The sequence below is a fragment of the Giraffa tippelskirchi genome, chromosome 2 (assembly GCF_054371585.1).
Source record: "Giraffa tippelskirchi isolate mGirTip1 chromosome 2, T2T-mGirTip1v1.2.pri, whole genome shotgun sequence".
Lineage (NCBI taxonomy): Eukaryota > Metazoa > Chordata > Mammalia > Artiodactyla > Giraffidae > Giraffa > Giraffa tippelskirchi.
In genome coordinates, this window is record NC_137276.1 from 230,186,843 (window position 1) to 230,209,301 (window position 22,459).

General features: G+C 50.2%; 1 protein-coding gene and 1 long non-coding RNA gene across 2 annotated transcripts in view; one reads left to right on the forward strand and one right to left on the reverse strand.

The window, feature by feature from the left end:
- The window catches only part of SIM2 (SIM bHLH transcription factor 2), a 51,260-nt gene that overhangs the window by 16,505 nt on the left and 12,296 nt on the right, over positions 1-22,459 (forward strand). The window contains exons 4-7 of the mRNA XM_081573092.1: positions 3,067-3,175; positions 6,511-6,596; positions 9,876-10,075; positions 15,583-15,689. Coding sequence (XP_081429218.1) covers positions 3,067-3,175; positions 6,511-6,596; positions 9,876-10,075; positions 15,583-15,689 — 502 coding nt within the window. The remainder of the gene's footprint in view (positions 1-3,066; positions 3,176-6,510; positions 6,597-9,875; positions 10,076-15,582; positions 15,690-22,459) is intronic.
- On the reverse strand, positions 175-15,708 carry LOC145539310 (uncharacterized). The gene is made up of 3 exons (XR_014077710.1): positions 15,560-15,708; positions 13,750-13,821; positions 175-3,182 (listed from the first exon to the last, which is right to left on the reverse strand). It is a non-coding gene; the product is annotated as an uncharacterized LOC145539310 (long non-coding RNA).

Genomic DNA, 22,459 nt, shown 5'->3' on the forward strand with positions numbered 1-22,459 from the left:
TATGTAGTTCTCTTGGCAGGAAGAAAAGCTATTCAGCAAAACATAAAAAAGCTCTTAGTAGGAAAGCAATTCATTTTGTAGTTAGCTGGGTTTTACAAATACTAAAATATCACATTGAGGGTCTGTTTTAATAAGGTTGATGTATGAGAGCTGGGAGTTTTATAGAGACAACCATAATTTTTTTTTTTTTTTTCTGGTGAGGTAGTCACATTTCTCTCAACATTCAAAAGCACGAATAGATATCTCAATACAGGAAACACCATGTCAACCATAATTTTGAGTCAAGGTCAGCACTGTTTTATCATTCCCAAATTTGTTCTTTAAAAACATTTCCGTGATTTGAAGACGGTTTTACTTCCTGGACAGCCTTAGAGGTTTGTCACGAACCTGGGTATACAGAAAACCAAGCTTTTTCATTCACGGACTGCACGCTTCTCATTCTCCAAAGGCAGGTGATGAGAACAGGCTCTTTGGGAACAGATGAAGCTACTTTGGGGGTTAAAACCCAAATCAAATCCCTAGGAGCCCAGATGCAAGTCTTTTTGCAAATGTATGAAGATGTTTCTCTAAAAAGACATCAGTTACTTTTTTCTAAAAACAAACTCGGAGCAAACCAGAGTTGTCATTTTTCTCTAAAAACCGGGTTAGGGGAGAAATGACACACACACATTCTGTTTATTTTTTCATTTTTAAAAATCAGCCACTGGAATTGTGAATCCATTAAAGAAAAAAAAAATAGTTTTCTTATTGATTAGCCTCCATTATTCTCCACCTGACAGAATCTCTAGGGCTGCCCTCAGGAAACGGCTGACTTGAGTGTTGCTGGTCTGTTTAAACTTTTTGAAAGATTAACAGGACTGACTTAAAAGAAGGATATTTCATTTTTACATTTTTATTTTTAATGAAATCATGTATTAACTTTTTAAAATAAAACTTGGCACAGAGTAGGGTCTTGTCTTTTTTTAATATCTGTGGCTGCGCGGGGTCTTAGTTGCAGCATGCAGGATCTTTAGTTGAAGCATGTGGATCTAGCTCCCCATCAGGAAATCGAACCCAGGCCCGCTGCACTGGGAGCTCGGGGTCTTAGCCACTGGACCACCAGGAAAGCCCATGACAGGGTAACTTTCTACATAGGCAAATATCCATTTGGGTCATTAGGAAAGTGCCAGGTTGGAGAGGTAGAGAGGGAGGGTTTCTGTAAGCAGATTCTCTCCATTGGTCTGTATAATATTGGGGAAAACGTTCCATGAATAATGCAGAAAATAGAACTGAGAAAACCATTTTTTTAGGGACCAAGAGTACTTAGCGGGCCAGAAACATAATTTCTTCTGCCTAAAAAGACAACTCTTAAACATCTCAACACGTTGGAGAAAGTGGGTGGGAAGAGTGGCATGAACCCTTTCAGCTCTCCGTGGCCCCCTAGTCTGATGATGGCCTTGACCCTCATTTGGAATGGTAGCTCCCGAGAGAACCTCTCCTTTAAAGCACTTGCTGGGGCTGCAAGAGGGGGCACCATCGGGGCTCCCCCTTTTCAGAAGGTCTCTGCTCTGATTAAGAACAGCCATGAAGGGGTGGTTGGGACAAGCCTGCCTTTGCTCTCGGATGGCGCCCTCTCCCCTGGGGGCAGGGCTGAGGTTTCTCAGACCCACCCAAGGTTCTGTGCCACCCAAAGGCAGTTGCTCACCTCTCCGTGTCTTCCCACACTGGGCTGTGGGGCTCCCACTGGCTATAATAGAAGTACCACCACTGCCCCAGGGGCCCTGACCAATACCAGGTACGTTGATTCACTAACCTGGCCTGCACTGTCGATCTCTGAAACAGGATCCACCACCACTGCTCGGAAGGCACTGTTGGTGGTAGCTTCTGGAACATTCTATGCTATGGCCCATCTTCCGATGGGAGAGAGGGCCCAGGTCCTGAGGATCTCTGTCATCTCCTATCGTGACACTTGTGTTTGGGAGAACAATCCAGAAGTTCTCAATGTCAGCATCTCTGAGTCATCTCCAGGGACCTCTGTGGAAAGATGGTGACTGTGGTACTTTCCTGGGGAGGCCCATGCCTAAATGCAAAAAGCCTAGTCTGGTCCAGCAGGGACCTGGCCTCCAGGCCTGCGTGGGCTCCTCCATGGGGTGTGTCTGGAAGTAGGTGGTGTGTGAATATCAGGGGAGCAGCCCTCACGTCATGTGGCCCACTGGAGTGGTCCACACCCTCCTGGAGGTCACTCAGCCAGCCAGCTGCACCCACAAGTGGGAGCCATGGGGTTAACACAGTGACCCTGGACCAGACACATTTCTGGCCATGTGAAAGAGGCCTGGCAGTGGTCCCAGGGGAAGGACCTTGTTGGCAGCAGTCGTCCTTAATCAAAGGGAGCCTCCAAGTTTCCCCTCTCAGCCCCCGAGGGCAGGAGCTGTCTGCTCTGGACGTCTCCTGGCCACCCATTCCCGAGAGCAGCAAGTCAAGGATGGGCCTGGCTCCGGTCTGAGTTTTCTTTTTTTTTTTTTTTAAGATTTGTTTATTTTATTTATTTCTGGCCGTGCTGGGTCTTCATTGCTGTGTGCAGGCTTCTTGCTGCGGTAGCTTCTCTTGCTGTGGAGAACAGACTCTAGAGCACCCGCTCAGCAGTCATGGGCTTAGCCGCTCTGAGGCATGTGGAATCTTCCCAGACCAGAGATCGAACCTGTGCCCCTGCATTGGCAAACCGATTTTTAACCTCTGGACCACCAGGGAAGCCCCTTCAGTCTGATTTAAGGCACCTCCCACGTGAAGGATGCTGCCCAGGCCAGGAGGGTCCCCCAATCCATGGCACACCTTTTCCATCCTTCATTCCACTTCCTCCTGCTCAGGACTCTCCTGGCCTTGTTGGGAGACAGTTGAGCGCTTATTGAGAAAAGGCAAACGTTTCTGTCGGGGGCTGGGGTGGGGAGGGCGTGGGTTGTAAGCTGAGATCAAGGTCCTGTTTCTCCCTGGAGGGTGCACACCTGTGATACAACTTCACCTCCCCACTCCCCACCTCCCCAAAGTCTTAGAGAAGATTCCTCACCCTTCCCCTTTTCCTTTCCACGGCAGGTGGAGCTCACGGGCAACAGCATTTATGAGTATATCCATCCTTCGGACCATGATGAGATGACGGCTGTCCTGGCAGCCCACCAGCCTCTTCACCATCACTTGCTCCAAGGTATTTCCTTCAGATGAAAAGAAACCAGAATGAACGCCAGACGATGCTCTTTGCTATGACCTAAGGGCTTTGTTTCCCACGCTGCCCATCCAGGGTCCCTCCAGCAAACATGCAGCGTCCACCGAGTAGGGGTTTGCTTTTACGCCTCTATCCTTTAAAGCAATACTGCTGATCTCCTTTCATGTGCCGGAGACTGTGAGAGGTGCAGAGTAGGAGACAGAGAAAAGTGGTCCAAACCTTCCCTCCTAAGGTGCTCCTGGTTTAGAATGCCAACAACCCAGGTCTAGATCTAGGCTCCTTAACCACAGGGTCTGAGGATAAAACTCGGGGAGACTATGAAATTGCATGAGATAATTACATATTTATTCCCTATTTAGTTGAGATCCAGCCTTTCCTTTGCCTGTAGACTGTAGACAGCAAGCCATCTTACTATCACTAGTACCTGTGGCTCTGACTACAGCAGAAGTCACAGGTATTTTCATTTAATGTTATAGTTGTTGCAGGTATTTAAACATACTGGTTATGCTCACCACTGCTTTGAAATTTCAGGAGCTATGAGTCTGCTATAGGATCTTGTTATTTTATGTGTTAATAAAGTAGCACATTTATAGCCCACTGTGGTAAGCACCCTGTTAGAATAGATGTGGCATGGCTGTTCCGTGGACAATGTGGAACCAGTCTTCACACAAACGACTCCTTAATTTACAACTGCTATGCATGCTAGGAAGACACAGAAAGACTTAATCCAAGGACCCTGGCCTTGTAATTCCCTCCCATGGTCCAATGAGACCAGCCAGTATGCTGACCAATATGTCACTTGTCTGCTTTGGGCTATGGAATTCCAACTCAGCCAAAATTCCGCAGTGCAATAAAGTGCCAAAGAAGAAGTGTCAGATGTGATGAGAATGGGGTAGCCAGCCACAGGGGAAAAAAAAAATGGGTTCCATTCTTATTGCTTCCTCCTGGGATGGGTCCTTCTAAGGCTAGGAGGAGAGAACATAGACTAGCACGCTCAGTTTAAAAAATGCTTGCAGATCCAGCTCTGCGGCACTCCTGTTTTAGCCCCAGAAGTAGTCACCATGAGTCTACCGAGGATGGACACTGGTAAGCTGGTTTCTGAAACGAGATTGGGGCTTAATTGTAACTGTGACCTTTGGTACTTAAGTCCTTGGAAGTGGTCTGGCTGCATAAATGAATACAACTCTAAAGAATTAATTTCTAACAAAATGAGAGCTAGAAGAGCACGTTGCTCCTGAATCTAGTGCTTTCACTGTGGGGTTGTTTAAAGTTGGACAATGACCACTGGAATCTTAAGAGAATCTCTCGGAACGTTATGTTGTGTTTGTTTGTTTGAATTGAAGTATAGCTGGCTCACAATGTTGTATTAGTTTCAGGTGACAGCAAAGTGATTCGGTTTTATATATATTCTTTGTCAGATTCTTTTTCACTACAGGCTTTTACAAGATATTGTATGTGTTATTGTTTTAAAAATTACAGTGTTGATTGTAGGGGAGTGGGCTTTCTGCCATTAGCTCTGGTTTCATTTTACCTTCCATGCCTTTAAAAAGTGTTTGGACAATGACAGTAAATGAGAGTTGGGACTATGGCGAGACACATCCAGTTTCCCCGTGGGGTTCACGTCTGAGGTGAGCCAACAACACAGGAGGAGCGGGTCTGGGAGAAGTGGGGTCCGTGTGGGACTCATTTCCACAGCCAACCGAGTGTTCAGGCTTTGAGGTTCACAAGCAGTTCGTTTTCTCCCGGATTTCTCATCTTCAGAGTTGTTTTTTTGCGTCTGAACTGGCCTCATTGTTTTATGCTAATTGTGTGAGACGTGGGGCTCTCCCCCAAACTGTATAATTACTGGCAGTGATGGTTTCTAGACCTGAGCGTGGAAACATGACAGACTGGCCGCCATGATAAAGGGAAGCTCCCAGGCCCCAGTCTGGGCGGAGGAATTATGGGTAAACATGAAAGCCCCGCCCACTGGGGGAGTCGGGGCCTCTGAGGCGACAGGGAGGGGCGCAAGGCCTTCATCCCCCGTGGTAACCTTTCTTTAAAAATTAATTTATTAACCACCACCAAATGGCTGTTTATTTAGAGTGGAATGACCTCGTTCTCACCTGGGGCGAGGACGCTCTGCCGTCCGTGCCCAGAGAGAGCTGATGTCCGCTCAATAAGGCGGAGGGTGTTTCCTCAGGTTGTTGTTGAGTCATCTCAGTCGTGTCCGACTGTTTGCGACCCCATGGACTGTAGCCCGCCAGGCTCCTCTGTCCACGGGATTTCCCAGACAGGAATCCTGGAGTGGGTAGCCATTTCCTTCTCCAAGAGATCTTCCCGACGCAGGAATCGAACCCACGTCTCATGCATTGGCAGATGGTTTCTTTACCACTGAGCCACGCGGGAAGCCCGTTTTCTCCGGGAATGTCTGCATTTGCAGTAGTGAGGTGGAGATTTGTGTGTGAGGGCTGGGAAAGGAATGAAGGAAGGGCTTGGGCAGCCAGAGAACGAGCGGGTGGTGGTGGGTGGGGTTCACCCAGTGCTGTAACTCAGGGTGAACGCTTTGATCAGGCCCAGTGGCTGCACTGGGCCCTGTGCCCAGTCCCATGTGGCTGGGCAGTCCTGCTGCCCATGGTCATGGGCACACTGGTGGGAGGCGCCCTGGGGCTGGCTCCCTCTGCCAGAGAAAGGCCTGCACTTCTGAGTCCTGGTCAGATGGGGGAAGTCAGATGCTTCTAACTACCTGGCAGGCACAGCCCCTGCCCGGGGCTGGCCAAGGCAATTCTCCGGGCGCCAGGCCTCTCCCTGGCTACCACAGGGGACCACAGGCAAGTTGAGCTGGGCAGGGTCCCTACACAGATTCTCGCCTGGGCCCCAGACTGGTGTTTCTCAGGTTCTTGCTATGGCCATGTTTCTGCAGCATGTGGAAGCCAAGCAGGGCCAGGCTAGTGTCCCCAACCCACTGGAGGCCTGAAAATGAAAGTGAAAGTGTTAGTCCCTCCATCGTGTCCGACTGTTTTCGACCCCATGGACTGTGTAGCCCGCCAGGCTTCTCTGTCCATGAAATTCTTTAGGCAAGATCCCTTCTCCAAGGGATCTTCCCAACCCAGGGATTGAACCTGGTTCTCCCGCATTGCAGGTGGATTCTTTACCTTCTGAGCCACCACCCAGGGCCTGGTCATCAGCAAAAGCACTCTGGCTGGGGGTCTGGGCGGTCCCGGGCTGAGGACTCTAGCTGCTGGATCCAGCCCTGAGGGTTTATTGAGAGCCTGGGGGTGAAGTCAGGGAAAGCATTGTGGGACAGTTTGCCAATCTAACCTCCTGCCTGCTTTCAGAGTATGAGATCGAGAGGTCGTTCTTCCTTCGCATGAAGTGTGTCTTGGCGAAAAGAAATGCTGGCCTGACGTGCAGTGGATACAAGGTACCCAGCCTTGGGGCTCGAAGCTGGGAGGGGATGGCAGCGGGTCTTCACTGTGCTCTGTGTTTTGCTTCACATTCAGGAGTATCTGCAGACAGTAACGTGTGGGGACCCAAGCGTTCTATACCGCCTAATGTAGAACTTTCTAGGGACACCACTTATAGCAAATGCAAAAGCTGGCGTCGTACGAGGACGTCCCAGGCAGGTTGGATTGCATTGTCTGACACCAGGAACACATGGAGCTAAGGGTAGAATTTGATTTTGGCACCTGCAGGTTCTACTCTACACACAGGGCAGTCCCTCTAGAGTAGCCGCACCTAGACTTTGTCCTGCCGCAGAGAAAAGGATCCTAAGCCCATCGCTCTGGAGTGAAAGGTGGACAGGAGCCTCTTTATTTTTTCAGGCTTTTCATTTTGTATTGGGGTGTAGCCAATTAACAATGTTATGATAGTTTCAGGTGAACCCAGAGAAGTGACTCAGCCATTCATATACATGTATCCCTTCTCCTCCAAACTCCCCTCCCATCCAGGCTGCCACATAACACTGAGCAGAATTCCCTGTGTTGTACAGTAGGACTTTATTGATTATCCATTTTAAATATAGCAGTGTGTACATGTCTATCCCCAACTCCCTAACTATCCCTTCAGAAAGGAGGCTTTTTGCAGGAGAATTTGTATAAAAGGAGGGAGAGGTGAAGTGAAAAGAGAGGGGATGGCTTTGTGCCTTTGTCCTCTCTTTCTGAAATACCCTTCTCCCCTCCTCCCCATCCCAGGGTCTGCCTTGCCCCAGCCTCTTCTCAGCCCCCTCCTTTGAGCCTCACTCCTAGCTCCTCCCTTTGACCTTCACCTCACTCTTATTTCATAGTCTGGGCAATGGTTTCATATTTGCTGTCCCAGACCCTCAGCCTCAGAGATGGGACCTCCAGCACTGCCCTACACACAGTAGCTATTCTTCTGGAGACTTGGGTCCTGAGTTGTTTCTGACTCTTATTACTCATCCGACTGACTTATCTTAAGTAAAACCCAGCACCCACCTTGTCCTCAATTTCTTCATCAGTAAAATGGGAGAATAGGTTCCATGGGCAAGGTTTGTTCCAGCTCTAAAGACTGAATGCATTTGGGAATACTGGAGGAAAGTTTTTGAAAAGAGAATATTTTAGCTGCTCATCACTACTGTTAGGATGATCTTGAGCCTTTCAAGATTTTACTGACTGTAATTTATGTAAATGCTTCCAATATTGAGGTTTAAAGCTGTGCACATGTTTCTGTTTGACATCTGCAACTCTATAAACACTTTCTTCTGTAAGGTTCTTGGTTAGAACAGTTGTTAATAGAAGGGTTTCTATATAGCCACTCTTAATTTTTGCTTATTGTTGCTGTGTAGTCGCTCAGTCATGTCTGACTCTCTGCAACCCCATGGACTGCAGTACACCAGGCTTTCCTGTCCTTCATTATCTCCCGGAGTTTGCTCCGACTCATGTCCATTGAGTTGGTGATGCCATCGGCCATCTTCCTCTGTCACACCCTTCTCCTCCTGCCTTCTGTCTTTCCCAGCATCAGGATATCTTCCAGTGAGTCGGCTCTTCACATCAGGTGGCCAAAGTATTGGAACTTTAGCTTCAGCATCAGTCCTTCCAGTGAATATTCGGTGTTGATTTCCTTTAGGATTGACTGGTTTGATCTCCTTGCTATCCAAGGGACTCTCAAGAGTCTTCTCCAGCACCACAGTTCGAAAGCATCAATTCTTTGGTGCTTAACCTTCTTTATGATCCAGCCCTCACATCCGTACATGACTGCTGGAAAAATTATAGCTTTGACTATATGGACTTTTGTCAGCAAAGTGGTCTCTCTGGTTTTTAATATGCTGTCTAGGTTTATCATAGCTTTTCTTCCAAGAAACAACTATCTTTTAGTTTTGCTTATTACCAGTAGATAAAATCTTAAATTATAAATAAAGTAAATAGGGACTTCTTTGGTGGTCCAGTAGTTAAGAATCCATCTTCCAGTGCAGGGGATGCAGGTTTGATTCCTGGTCAGGAAACTAAGATCTCACATGCTGCAGGGCGACTAAACCCACATGCCACAACTAAGACCCAGCACAACCAAATAAATATTTCCAAAATATAAAATAACTAAGGTAAAATTTAAAATGAGGACTTTTTGCACTGAAAGAATTCTTCATTTACTAGAGTGATATAGTTTGTCAATGTCAAGTTAACAGTTGCCAAGTTCATCCTCGTCAGGGGGTGATAAGCATTAAGAATCATTATTGAAGTGAACATTATGGAACAAAAGGTTCCGTTCATTTCAGTTGCTCAGTCGTGTCTGACTCTTTGTGACCACATGGACTGCAGCATGCCAGGCCTTCCTGTCCATCACCAACTCCTGGAGCTTGCTCAAACTCATCAGAGTCGGTGATGCCATCCAAGCATCTCATCCTCTGTTGTCCTCTTCTCCTCCTGCCGTCAGTCTTTCCCAGCACCAGGGTCTTTTCCAATGAGTCAGTTCTTCTCATCAGGTGGTCAAAGTATTGGAGCTTCAGCTTCAGCATCAGTCCTTCCAATGAATATTCAGGACTGATTTCCTTGAGGATTGACTGGTTTGATCTCCTTGCAGTCCAAGGGACTCTCAAGAGTCTTCTCCAACACCACAGTTCGAAAACATCAGTTCTTCAGCAGTCAGCTTTCTTTATAGTCCAACTCTCACATCCATACATGACTACTGGAAAAACCATAGCTCCCCAAAATGTCTTTGTGTGCCATCTAATTGCAACTTGGCCCTGAGTTAAAGTGAAAGTGCTGCACACTCAGTCATGTCTGACTCTGCACCTCCAGGGACTGTAGTCTCCCAGGCTCCTCTGTTCATGGACTTCTCCAGGCAAAGATACTGGAGTGGGTTGCAATTTCCTTTTCCAGGAGATCTTCCTGACTCGGGTCAAACCCAGGTCTCCTGCATTGCAGGCAGATTCTTTACCATCTGAGCCACCAAGGAAGCCTGTTAATTATGCCTAAATCCGTTCTGCAGTATGTTAGAGTCCCCTCTTGTGGAGTTAGCGGAGCATAGTCAACTGCATAAGATAACCCTTATATTTAATTATGATATTCTTTCCTAAGAAAGAAGCAAAGTTCATTTCTTTCAAGCAGTGAATCAGGCATCTGTCAGCAGGTTGGCCGTGGGGCTCAGTAGAGGCTGGGGTTGGGGATATTCCAGCTAGTTCGAAAAAGCGAGCAGGCCCAGAGTCTGGAAGAATGGGTATGAGGCTGACCCTGCTTCTCTTTCCCAGGTCATCCATTGCAGTGGCTACTTGAAGATCAGGCAGTATATGCTGGACATGTCCCTGTACGACTCATGCTACCAGATCGTGGGGCTGGTGGCTGTGGGCCAGTCGCTGCCACCCAGCGCCATCACTGAGATCAAGCTGCACAGCAACATGTTCATGTTCAGGGCCAGCCTCGACCTGAAGCTGATATTCCTGGATTCCAGGTGAGTTTGGCACCTGCTGCAGCAGAGTTCCAGAAGATTCTGATAGCGGAAACCAGACCCTGGAAACTACACTATTAAACCAAAATGTAACAAGCAATAAGCCATACTAAGAATGTGAATTAGAAAGAGATTTAGTGAAATGAAGGCAAGAATTGAAAGAATTAGTATCAACCTTAATATTCAGGAGTGACTGGCTTCTCCAGCTTATAGGTGCTTGTTTTATTTGTTTATATTTTCATTATCTCACTGGAGTTTGAACTGGAAGTACGTGTTGTGGGCAACAGCCTTTTTTGCAGGCCCACAATGTCAGGATACTGCCTCATCTCTCCGTCAAGTTGGTAGAACGTTAAAACAAACAGAAAGTTTCCATTCTGAGTGGGGTGTGTTGTGGGAGGCCTTCCAGCTCCAGCTGGCAGGAAGCCAGGCTCTGACGGTCACCACAGAACTGGGGCAGCAGGCAGAGAGGTGGCCTTCGCTGGGGGAGAGCTGTGGTCTCAGCTCCACAGGCACCTTTCGGGGCCTGGGCTGGGAGGTCACCTCCAGTGGCTGGAGAAGGGACAGCTGTAGTGTCCCCAGACTGTTTCCCACTGGGCAAAGCCCAGCAATTTGAGAATCTCTTCTCAGAGAGAGGAGAGAAGGTGGATGGGGCAGAGGCACTGACCTGTTGTTTTGCTCGGCCTGAGGGAGCCCACTGGCAGGGGGAGGCCTGAGGGGGGCACTCCCTGGGCTTCCGTTTTCTTCATTCACTCGGCTGCCCACATGGCCGTTAGGAAAGATGAAACTAGATGGTAAAGGGGAGGTGTTTGTAAAAGGGAAAAACCTGATATATCTGCAAGGTGAGTCATCTTGCTTCCTGGCCTTTTAGATACCTCAGCTGTACAGACAGGAACAAGTGGTCAGAGACCCCACTCCTGACTTTTGATGTGTGTAGCTGAGCTTTCTGGGAGAAAAGTTATATATATGTATGTGGCCATATGGCACTAGTGTATATATATGTGTGTGTGTGTGCACATATGGTAATAGTGGTGAAGAACCCACCTGCCAGTGCAGGAGACATAAGAGATGTGGGTTCGATCCCTGGGTCAGGAAGATCCCCTGGAGAAGTGCATGGCAACCCACTCCAGTATTCTTGTCTGGAGAATCCCATGGACAGAGGAGCCTGGCAGGTGACAGTCCATTGGTTTGCAGAGTCAGACCCAACTGAAGTTACTTAGCAAGCAGGCATGCACATATATGTATGTATACATAAATACACATATGTATAGCACATTTTTCCTGTATGTCTTGAAACTAGGATTTATTGATTTTTTTCCACTTCTTTTTTTAAAAGATTTGTTAAAATTTGCAGTAGTTGTAGTGTATGGGCTTAGTAGCCCTGAGATGTGTGGGATCTTCCCAAACCAGGGATCAAACCCACGTCCCCTGCATTGGCAGGCAGATTCTTAACCACTGGACCACCAGGGAAGTCTTTTTCCACTTTTAAAACATTGCAGTAAAATATACATAACATAAACTTGATCATTTTACCCATTCATGGAATAAAAGTAAACTTACTTGGTTAAGGATGCGAGATGAAGACATTAATTAGTTTAGTTCATCGTAAATGCATCTCAGAACCATTCGGCAGTAGAGACGTGGCAAGGCATGGCCTTACAGAGTCATCATCATGCTCCCAGAAATTCTAAGCAAAAAGGAAACATAACTCCTTGGGGGAAGGATGCCGGCCCCCCTTGGGAGGGCCAGACGCTGCCCGGGGATGTTTTCCTGCAGTAAAGATGGGAGCACCTGCAGGGCAGGAGCCAGGCATGGGGTAGACAGCACGACCCGCGGGGACAGAGGCGCCCTCTCCAGACTCAGGAACCACTTCTAAAAGGGACTTCCTTCCCCGGTGGTCCGGTGATTAAGATTCCACGCTCCCAATGCAGGGGGCATGGATTCGATCCCTAGTTGGAGAACTAATATCCCCACATGCTGCACAACATAGCCAAAAAAGACCAAAAAAAAAGCGGACTGCGAGAAAATCCACTGGCCGTGTTTATTATTGTAGAAATTTGGGAGAATACAACAGGTTTCTCCTCTGTTTTGTCTCCCACTTTTTCTTCAGCCGTCCTGGGAAAAGCCTCTGAAGCTCAGTGAATTCTCTAGAAGAGGAAAGAGGGGTGTTTCCTCAAAGGAGAGAGTTCGGGTTTTCTCGAGCTGTTCGATCCACACAGCTCTGACACAAGAGGGACAAATGAAGGCTTTACCGAAGAGGGTGCGCGACTTTAGCTCAGAGGCCAGCTTCCTCCCGAAGGGACCTCAGATGCCAGTTTTCCTCTGCTTCGGGGTGTGAGGGCCAGACCTCTGAGTGGGTTGAAAGCAAGATGGTCTTGCCAAGGAAGACTTCCTGTCTCTACAGGAGCCCAGGAAGCTCTTCTTGCCAAGTACAAGGAAGCTTCTAGCGAAGCCTTGAGGACCCAGGAGGTCCTTAAGATGGTCAGAAACTTGCTGGGAAATTCTTCACACTCTGGCCTTCAGGCGGTTGTAGCAGTTGAAAGGCCACTGGGCCAGGGGACAGAGGAACTGGCCCAGTGCTGGGTGGGCAGCAGAATGGCCTGGTGGGGTGATGTCAGTTCCTACATCCAAACCCCAGAAGCCACAGAGAGGGGCTGGCCTGAAGCCCAGCAACTCCAAAGTCACAAGAGCCAGAGTGGTGGGCCTGGTGGAGGGGGCCCAGCCGCCCCCAACCCACCCACCCACCCACCCAGCCTAATCCCAGACAAAACTGAACTCAACATAACCTGAAATTTGGTTCATAGGGGTTTTGTGGTGTTTCACTTTGAAACTGTAGCTGGTGCTTTTGCTAAGGATGGGTGAACCCGACGATGTTTGGGGTTTGGCAAATCCCTCTGACAGGTCTTCAGACACTAGAGGGTTGGAAAAAACCAAGAAGGCATGCTGCCAAAGCCTTGCCTTCCCTTTAATTTTTAAAGCCAGTGTGTACTTTGATGAGAAACTCAATACATGTGTTTCTGATTCATTTACACGTTCGGGGCCGTTGTTCTGAAACTTTACGTCTAACGAGTCTGGGAAGCCTCTTTCATCCCCACACAGTAGAGATGCCTGGTTTTCTTCTGGGGGGGGGGGCGGGGAGCCAGACGTCTCAATTTTCCTGCCACACAGAGGCAGACTCCAGTGGGGCCTGAAGTTCTAGGTGGCCCTCAGACAGGTCCCCTGGGCCCTGAGAGGCTCTGGCCTGTGCAAATTCCCTTTCTACCCACCTCGAGCCCCATCTCCTTCCTGCCCTGGAGGAACACCATGGAAATGTGTACACCAAATAGTGAATGATTCCAGGGAAATATGAGGCTCACAGAGATTTACGACCCGAAGCCCATGCAGAGCTCAACAGAAAGGGGAGCGGGTTAGGGAATGAAAGTGAGGTCAAATTTCCCTGTTTAATTTACAGCTAGCGTTTCAGATCCAGGCCAGCAGGGCCCCCGGTTCCTGCCACCCTCAGTCCCCACTGACTTCTCACCGTGGCCTCACCACCCTTGGAATCTCCTCTCGTCCCCTTCTTTCATCTGTTCTTGAATAGCTGTCACCAAGATGTTGGGGCCAACTTCTCCAGGGACGTGGTTCTCAACACAGTTGCCCAAGGCCTGGGAGTCAATATCACGGCCATACGCAGTTCTTACCTGCGGATGAAGCGATCCATGTGCTAGTCATGATGCCATCGTGGGTGCTGGGAGCTACTCTTCTTCAAAGAGCTAAAGTGGGAAATCAATATGCATGAGGCTTGATGAAAATAAGAATGAGCAAGGTAGGGGCATATAAGCACCAGGAGAGTGTTTCCATGTCCACAGTGAGCTTAAGGCTTGCTTTCAGTCACAACAGTTTGGGATGTTGTTGTACTATTTTGGGGGGCTCTAAGACAGTCCTCCATTAATAAAGAGGCTTCAGTGTCTCCATTATTCCCTATATCTCATCCATAGGAATCACCCCATCTTAACATCATCACCCTGAGACCAGCTGTGCCAGTTAACAGTGTCCAGTGTGGATGGGAGGGTTACAGGTTTGCACATGCAATAGGCGAGATGTGAAATCAACCCAAGTGTCCATCATTAGCTGAAAGGGTAAACAAAATGTAGTGTATACATAAAATAGAATATTATGCAACCATAAAAAGGAATGACATTCTGGTAGATGCTGCGGCAGGAATGAACCGTGAAAGCATGTTAAGTGAAAGAGAAGCCAGATGCAAAAGGTCAAATATTATATCCCTCCTCTTAGATGAAATTTCTAGAGTAGACAAAGTCACAGAGATAGAAAGTAGAAGAGAAATTACCAGGGACTTGGGGAGTGGAAGTGGGGAATTATTGTTTAATGGATACAGTTTCTCTTCTGGGTGATGAAAAGTTCTGAAAGTGGAAGTGGTGATGGTCATTGTGAATTGTACCCTTTAATATGGCTAAAACGGTAAATTTTATGCTGTGCACATTTTAACTACAATAATTTTTTAAAGATTCACAGTAATTTTTAAAAGGTTCTCTTTCCCAAAAGCCCCAGCGAGTGGACTCTTTCTCACCTTGGCAGCTTCTCCTGATATTAGTAACAAGTTCACTCTTTTTTTAAAAGTACACATATGTTCATTTATTAGTGTATTTATCTGTTTGGCTGCCCAGGTCTTAGTTGTGGCACATGGGATCTAGTTCCCTGACCACGGATGGAACCCAGGCCCCCTGCATTGGGAGTGCAGAGTCTTTAGCCACTGGACCACAAGGGAAGTCCCCACAAGTTCACTCTTAAACGTCCTCTGATAAGCTTCACCTTGAAAAGGGATACAGTTCTAAGTCATTCCAAATCTTTTTTTTTTAATTTTTTTTAGCACCTCCTGCAGTTGTTTGCTTAAGACTATTATCCAGACCCTTAAATATCCCACAGATTTCAGAAAGTAACTCCTTTTTATAATTTTATTTATTTTTATTTCTGTCTGCTCCGGGTCTTTGTTGCTGCATGGCTTTTCTCTAGTTGTGGCAAGCGGGAGCTACTCTTCATTGCAGTGCCGGGGGTTCTCATTGAGGGGGCTTCTCTTGGTGTGGAGCTTGGGCTCCAGGCCTGCGGGCTTCAGTCGTTGGCGGCCCTCAGACTCTAGTGCACAGGCTCAGCAGTGCACAGGCTTATTTGCTCCGAGACATGTGGGACCTTCCCACATGGGACCAGGGATTGAACCCATGTCTCCCACAATGGCAGGCAGATTCCTCCTATCCACTGAGCCAGCAGCGAAGCCCCCAAACCTTCTTCTAACTAGTGGTTTCAGAAGGACATTCCTGCTCATGAAGAGTGTGGCGTCCTGTGCCAGGCTGGGGTTCATAGACTTTCTTCTTGTAAAAAAGATCATTCTTAGTTTCCAACATCAACAACTCCACCAAGTCGTTTCTCATCTGATTCGTTGGCAAAACCAATGTTAGTGTAAATGAAAGGCAATCTCAGGGCTGTGTAACTCACCAGGAGCTGCCGTCCTCCCCCAGGGTGACCGAGCTGACCGGGTACGAACCGCAGGACCTGATCGAGAAGACCTTGTACCATCACGTGCACGGCTGTGACGTCTTCCACCTCCGCTACGCGCACCACCTCCGTGAGTACCGCGTCACCCCGGCTGGGAGCCCGGGCAGCCAGGAGGGGGCGCCTCAGAGTGGGGACGGCATGCTGGTAGCCAGGAGGGGGCGCCTCAGAGTGGGACGGCACCCTGGTTTAGTGCGGTGGCGGACTGCCCGTCGCCTGCACACGGATCTGAGGCCTCAGCTCTGTCTCCAGGCAGCCTTGGATTTCAGCTCAGCCCCTTGTCAGTTCTCAAACATCTAAGGAAACCCTGGCAGGTGTGGGATGGTTGCTGGAGTCTAGATTATGGATGTGGGACCTAAATTTCTCTGTGCCATCTGGATGCCAGTTATGGATAACAACCAAAGCAGAAGAACTGATCACTTAAGGGAGCTTTCTACCATCCATCTCTAGTTTAGGGGATTGAATACGTTACCAAGCCAGTGAGGGAGGTTCTCATGAGCATGATCCTCCTTTTACTGTTGAGAACACTGAGGTTCAGAGAGGTTAAGCTTCTTGCCCATGGTCACACAGCAAGGAGGGGGCAGAGCTGGGTGCTGAATCCAGCGAATTTGGTCTCTAATGGCTAGGAAGCTCAGGGAGACCACTGGTTTCTAGGATGGGAGAGGTCCACATGGAAAGGGAAAATAGATGGTACCCTATTTGCAAATGGAGGCAGTTTGGGGACCATACAATGGGAGTGTGGGGGTGCTAGTCACTGAAATGTTCAGACAAGTATCGCTTTTCTAGACTCCAGATTGAGGCAGCAGATAACTGGGATGGAGTGGAATACCTCATCCTCCCAGCATCTAGCCCTGCCATGCTGATGGCCAGCTCGGGGGTGCTTGATCGTGGGGTGCAGAGGGCTGGGGAAGCCAGAGCTTCTGTGACGCGGCCCAGATGGCACGTCCTGCTTCTTGCTGTGTGAGGAGAACTGAGAGGCATCAGAAGACAGGTTGCTGGGGCTGGTTGGAGGCAGACGGTGGGTCTAGGGGCTGCCTGGCCATTTGGTGACAACTGGGACCTGGTCAGCCTGGCAGTTTCTAGGATGTTGCTGTTCTCTTGTCCTGAGTCACTCAGGGCAGAGACCTGTGATGACCGGGATGTTGGCTGGGCAGACCCGTTGGCTTCTTCCTGTTCCTTGTAAGTCACGTGGAAAGAACTCTCCCTGCTCAGACATGGAACTGTGAGCAGCCTTTTCTTTCTTTTCGTACAGATGGCCAATCATGCTCTCATATAAACATCCTTAACCTTCTTAAAGCCTGGCTGGGTAGGAAGCAGCTGCCTAATGTTGGGATGGGTTTTTAGGTCAGAGTCACTGGTACGGGAGCTACAAGGCTTCCTTGCGCAAACAGGGTGGGAAGCGTCCATTACAGAATGAGATCTTTGAGGGCCTGAACGGGCAGACGGTAGAGGGGAGCAGTGGGGAGCATGTGCTCTGGAGTAAGGAGAGCACACTGGGACGTGGAAGACGGTGTGCACCACGCAACAGTCTCAAAGAAAGGACAGGCTGGGGGCAGGGGACCCAATGGGAGGGTTCACACGTCCACGCACCCCCCACACCACTGTCGGGGTATCCGAGGGGAAGCCTCAGCCCTGGGGCGTCCCAGCCCCATCCCCTAAGACAGGAGAGCTTGGGAACCTCTCTCTCCAGTGCAGGAGTTAACAGTAAATCCTTGATTTACACGGAGGGAGAGTTGTTCCATAAAGAGTGGAAGCAACTTGGGAAATCTGAGCTGGAAATGCAGAGAAGGGAAGCTAACGGAATTAAAAGTCTTTGTTTTAAATACCATTTTTAATGTCTCTCACACTGCCTAGCTAACAGAGGGGAGCAGGGGATTTTTTAGGCGGAATAAATTCAACTTGGGCTTTGGAAACTGGCCATGGTGGTGGCCAGTGAGAGGCTCCCGGGTTCCCTGATGTGGACTGAATGCTTTTCACCTGTCGAACCTGAGAGCAGGTGGGCCAGGTGGGCTGGCTGAGGCCGGGAGGTGGAGAGGCCTGTGGGTGGGACTGGCCCCCCGGCCTGTTGGGCACTCAGGTCTTCAGTGGTTCTGACCACTCGATGGGGTCTCTAGCGTGTCCACCAGGGACCCCTGGTCTTTCCCAGCTCATGTGACTTCCCAGACCCGCAGAGGGGTGTGTTTGCGAGGCTTCCTGCGATTTACGTGATGAGTTCACCTTCCTTCATTTGGAATGGGGATTTCCAGACTTGGAGGTTATCAAAGGGACCCTGAGGGGGAAGGTGCACCCGGGCTTCTCAGAGACATGCAGAAAAGGTGGAGGGTTTACATACCAGAGGGAGCACGGCTTTCTTTGCCAAATGAGCTATAGAATTGGTCAATCAAAGAAGACAGAGAACGGCCATATTGCCAATGATTGCTGTGTGACTGACCTTCACTTGTGGTCGAGAAACCGCTGCAGAGGCAGGAGGCCTAGAGCGGAGGGCAGCTAACCCGGGGAGGACAGGTGTGGCCTCAGATCCAACCTGGCTCCCCTCCGCCAGCCTCCCCACACCCCTTATCAATGTGTCAGCAAAGTGACAGCCCAGGCTCCTAACCACACATCGGGGGAGGTAGGTCTCAGCCTTGGTTCCAGCCTTGGGACCCGCCCCCTTCCAGACGCCCCCTCCGAGCAGCCGAGACACCACCCTGAAGGTCACTGACCCTCAGAGCTGGAGCTTCTGATGAGGAACGACGATGGTCCTCAACCAGGGCAGGTGTTTGGAGGTGGGTCTTCACTGCGTGGAGCTCAGGCGATGCTGAACGTGTGGTCCCCGAGGGCTTTGCTGTCCCCGAGGCCTTGCTGTCTTTCCTGGGTTTCCTGTTCGCACCTCTCCACCCCTGGGGAAGACCTTAACTTCCTTAAACTCCAGAAGCTCAGTCAGGTCCCAGGGCAACAGGTTATCTGGACAGTCCCCGAAGCAGGGTAGTGAGTGGGAAAGACCAAGGACTGAGGAAAGGAGGGAGCCCTTGAGTGAGAGAGAATGTTGGCCTGCACTGCTGACAGGCCCTCTATCCCCCGGGGACCCTGGGAGCCCGGCAGGACCCTGCCCTAGGTGGGTGCTGAGGGAAGAGGGGGTGCGGGTACTGACACCCCTCCAGGCATCAGCCAAGGCTGCTCTTGGGGTGTCGAGTCCCCCTGCTTATCCGTCTTCTGTCAGCACAGGCTAGGCCTAAGAATAGTCAGGAGAGGGGGGCTCTGAGGGGAGGGGAGAGGACCCCAGGAGAGGAAGGGGGGCCTCTGGGAGTTTCTGGTGCGTCGGCCCACGTGAAGGTCCACTCTACACAGCGTCTGCTCAGCTTGCCCGCTCCCTGGCTTCGTAACCCTCTCTCCACAAGCTGCCCTCGCTCCTTGCAAGGGCCGGCCTCCTCTCTCTCTGGGGGGGCCTGTTGCCCTCACTGCCCCAGGTCCGCATCAGGTGGCTGGAGTGTTCTCCACATGCGAGCTCCTGAGGCGAGGCTGAGGTGAGCCGCCCCTGGGCCCGGGCTCAGGGGGGTGCCCCTGGGCTGGGCTGTGTCTGGACAGTCTTGCTCTTCTCTCTGCTCCCGCGTGGACCGCGTGAGTCAGCTGGGCCACCCTGACAGAACTCCATGGACCAGGGCGGGAGCCACACAAGTGTGTTTTCTTGCTGACCTGGAGGCCGGAAGTCAAGGTCGGGGGCTCACGGGGCCGGGTTCTCTCTTCTCTCCTTGGTGTGTGGACGCCCGGCCGTCTTCTCCCTGTGTCCTCCTCCTGCGCCTGGGTCGCCTTCTCCTCTCTTTCTTTCTGAGGACCTGGTCACACTGGGTCAGGCTCACCCACGTGACTTCATGTTATCCAATCACCTCTTTAAAGGCCCCGTCTCCGGACACAGACATGTTGTGTGATGCTGGGGTTGGGAGGTCAGCATGTGAACTTGTTGGCGGGGGGACACAATTCAGCCCATGAAAAGGACTTCTTTTCAGTGTCTCTGTGTCCTCGCCCGAGTGGTGGGCACTGTCCCATTCGCACTGGACACCCTGGCTTGGGGAGGACAGGTGAGGAGATGGAGGAGCTGGGACGCATCCCTTCACCAGGTGACTTCACGACCAGCGGCTCGTGTCTCCAGTCGCTCTGGTGGCTTAGGGGCCCGGCCAAGCCTCCCGCCCTGCAGGGTCCCCACGAGTCCCCATGATGGCCCCTGGGGACTGGGCTTCGAGTCCTTCAATCCAGCCACAGCCAGAGCTGCCCTGGGGGCTGCCTGGGACCTGGGCGCCCACTTGGCCTTGGCTGCTTCTCCCATAGCCGCCGCAGCTGAACGTGGCCACGGTGGCCCTCTCGCTGGGCCCCTCAGGCCTCCAAGGCCCCTGGGGGAGCCGCATCCTGTGAGACATACAGACCTTCTGTCTTTGCAGTTCATGAGGTAGCTCAGCTCGAGAAGAAAACTAACAGCTGTGGACACCCAGGACCAAAAGGAGGTCACTCTCCGGTTCTCCCAGCCCAAGCTGTCTCCTCCATACCACGATCCGAAACCCAGGAGCCAGGCGCAGGGCCCTGCTAGAGGCCTGATCGGACGTCACGAACGGAGGCTCTGGAGGACCGTGGTTGGCCATACGGTTTTCACACATTCTTCAAAATATTATCTTAACCGGGAGCAGGAGTCCACAGCGTCTGAAGAAAGCACAGCCCCTAAAGACAGAATCAATGCCTTCCAGAAATGCAGCCTTGCAAGGAGTAGCAGGGCTGGCCAGCGTGGTCCTGGGGAGCTCGGGCTTCCAGAGGCCACAAGACACGGGCCAGGGGTGGCCCCAGCACTTTGCGGCACCTCAGCCTGTGGTCAGTGGGGTCCTGGGCATTCCCAGCTGAGCTTTCCAAGGGGGACTGTGCCAGGGCTCCCCCCAGAACATTCTGTAAAGGGGTCCTCTAGGGCCAAGGTCCCCAACCTCTGAGATCTAATGCCTGATGATCTGAGGGGGAGCTGATGTAATAATAATAGAAATATATGCTATATGCTAAGTCACTTCAGTCGTGTCCGACTCTGTGCGACCCCATAGACAGCAGCCCACCAGGCTCTGCCGTCCCTGGGATTCTCCAGGCAAGAATACTGGAGTGGGTTGCCATTTCCTTCTCCAGTGGATGAAAGGGAAAAGTGAAAGTGAAGTCACTCAGTCGTGTCCGACTCCTTGCGACCCCACGGACTGCAGCCTACCAGGCTCCTCCGTCCATGGGATTTTCCAGGCAAGAGTACTGGAGTGGGGTGCCATTAGTGCACAATAAATGTAATACACTTGAATCATCATGAAATCATCCCCCTCACCCCAGTTTGTGGAAAAACTGTCTTCCACAAAACCAGTCCCTGATGCCAAAAGGTTGGGGACCGCTGTTCCAGGGGCTTCTCTGGGAAATGTCTTGGGCCCTCCCAGCTCCTTCCCCTCACTGCCTCCTGGTGGCTGAGGGGCGGTCCTGCAGCCCCATACAGGGCCCTGGGGACAGGCTCTGCGGCTGGGGCCTGCCTCCTTGCCCCCCCCCCCCCCCCGTGAAGCATTTGGGAACTCTTTCTTGTATGTGGGGGGCTTGACCTGCAGGTCCTGGGGGTGGGCGGGGTCAACACTGGTAAACCCGAAGGTGTGTGTCAAGGGACACTGAGCAGATTTCTTGTGGACACAGTGTTTTGGAAGAACCTAATGTCTGCGTGGCTGTTCACCCAAAGTAGTGGAGAGTCTCACCTAGTTCTCTAGGGAGGCCCCTGTCCAGAGTGGGCCAAGCCCCAACACCAAAGAGAGCACAGGCTGTGTCCAACTATCAAAACATTTCAGTGTTCCAGAAAGGCTTCGAAGCCTGAACACGTGGAACCTATTTCAAGCAAAAACTGTCATAACAAAATTATAAAGTCTTTGACTGTATGGATCCCAACAAACTGTGGAAAATTCTTCAAGAGATGGGAATACCAGACTGCCTGACCTGCCTCCTGAGAAATTTGTATGCAGGCCAAGAAGCAACACTTAGAACTGGACATGGAACAACAGACTGGTTCCAAATTGGGAAAGGAGTACGTCAAGGCTGTATATTGTCACCCTGTTTATTTAACTTATATGAAGAGCACATAATGAGAAATGCTGGGCAGGATGAAGCACAAGCTGGAATCAAGATTGCCGAGAGAAATATCAATAACCTCAGATATGCAGATGACACCACCCTTATGGCAGAAAGTGAAGAAGAACTAAAGAGCTTCTTGATGAAAGTGAAAGGGGAGAGTGAAAAACTTGGCTTAAAGTTCAACATTCAGAAAACTAAGATCATGGCATCCGGTCCCATCACTTCATGGCAGATAGATGGGGAAACAGTGGAAACAGTGGCTGACTTTATTTTGGAGGGATACAAAATCACTGCAGATGGTGACTGCAGCCATGAAATTAAAAGACGCTTACACCTTGGAAGAAAAGCTATGACCAACCTAGACAGCATATTAAAAAGCAGAGACATTATTTTGCCAACAAAGGTCCGCCTAGTCAAAGCTATGTTTTTTCCAGTAGTCATGTATGGGTGTGAGAGTTGGACTATAAAGAAAGCTGAGCGCTGAAGAATTGATGCTTTTGAACTGTGGTGTTGGAGAAGACTCTTAAGAGTCCCTCGGACTGCAAGGAGATCCAACCAGTCCATCCTAAAGGAGATCAGTCCTGAATATTCATTGGAAGAATTGATGCTGAAGCTGAAACTCCAATACTTTGGCCACCTGATGCGAAGAACTGACTCATTGGAAAAGACCCTGAGGCTGGGAAAGATTGAAGGCAGGAGAAGGGAACGACAGAGGATGAGATGGTTGGATGGCATCACTGACCAATGGAC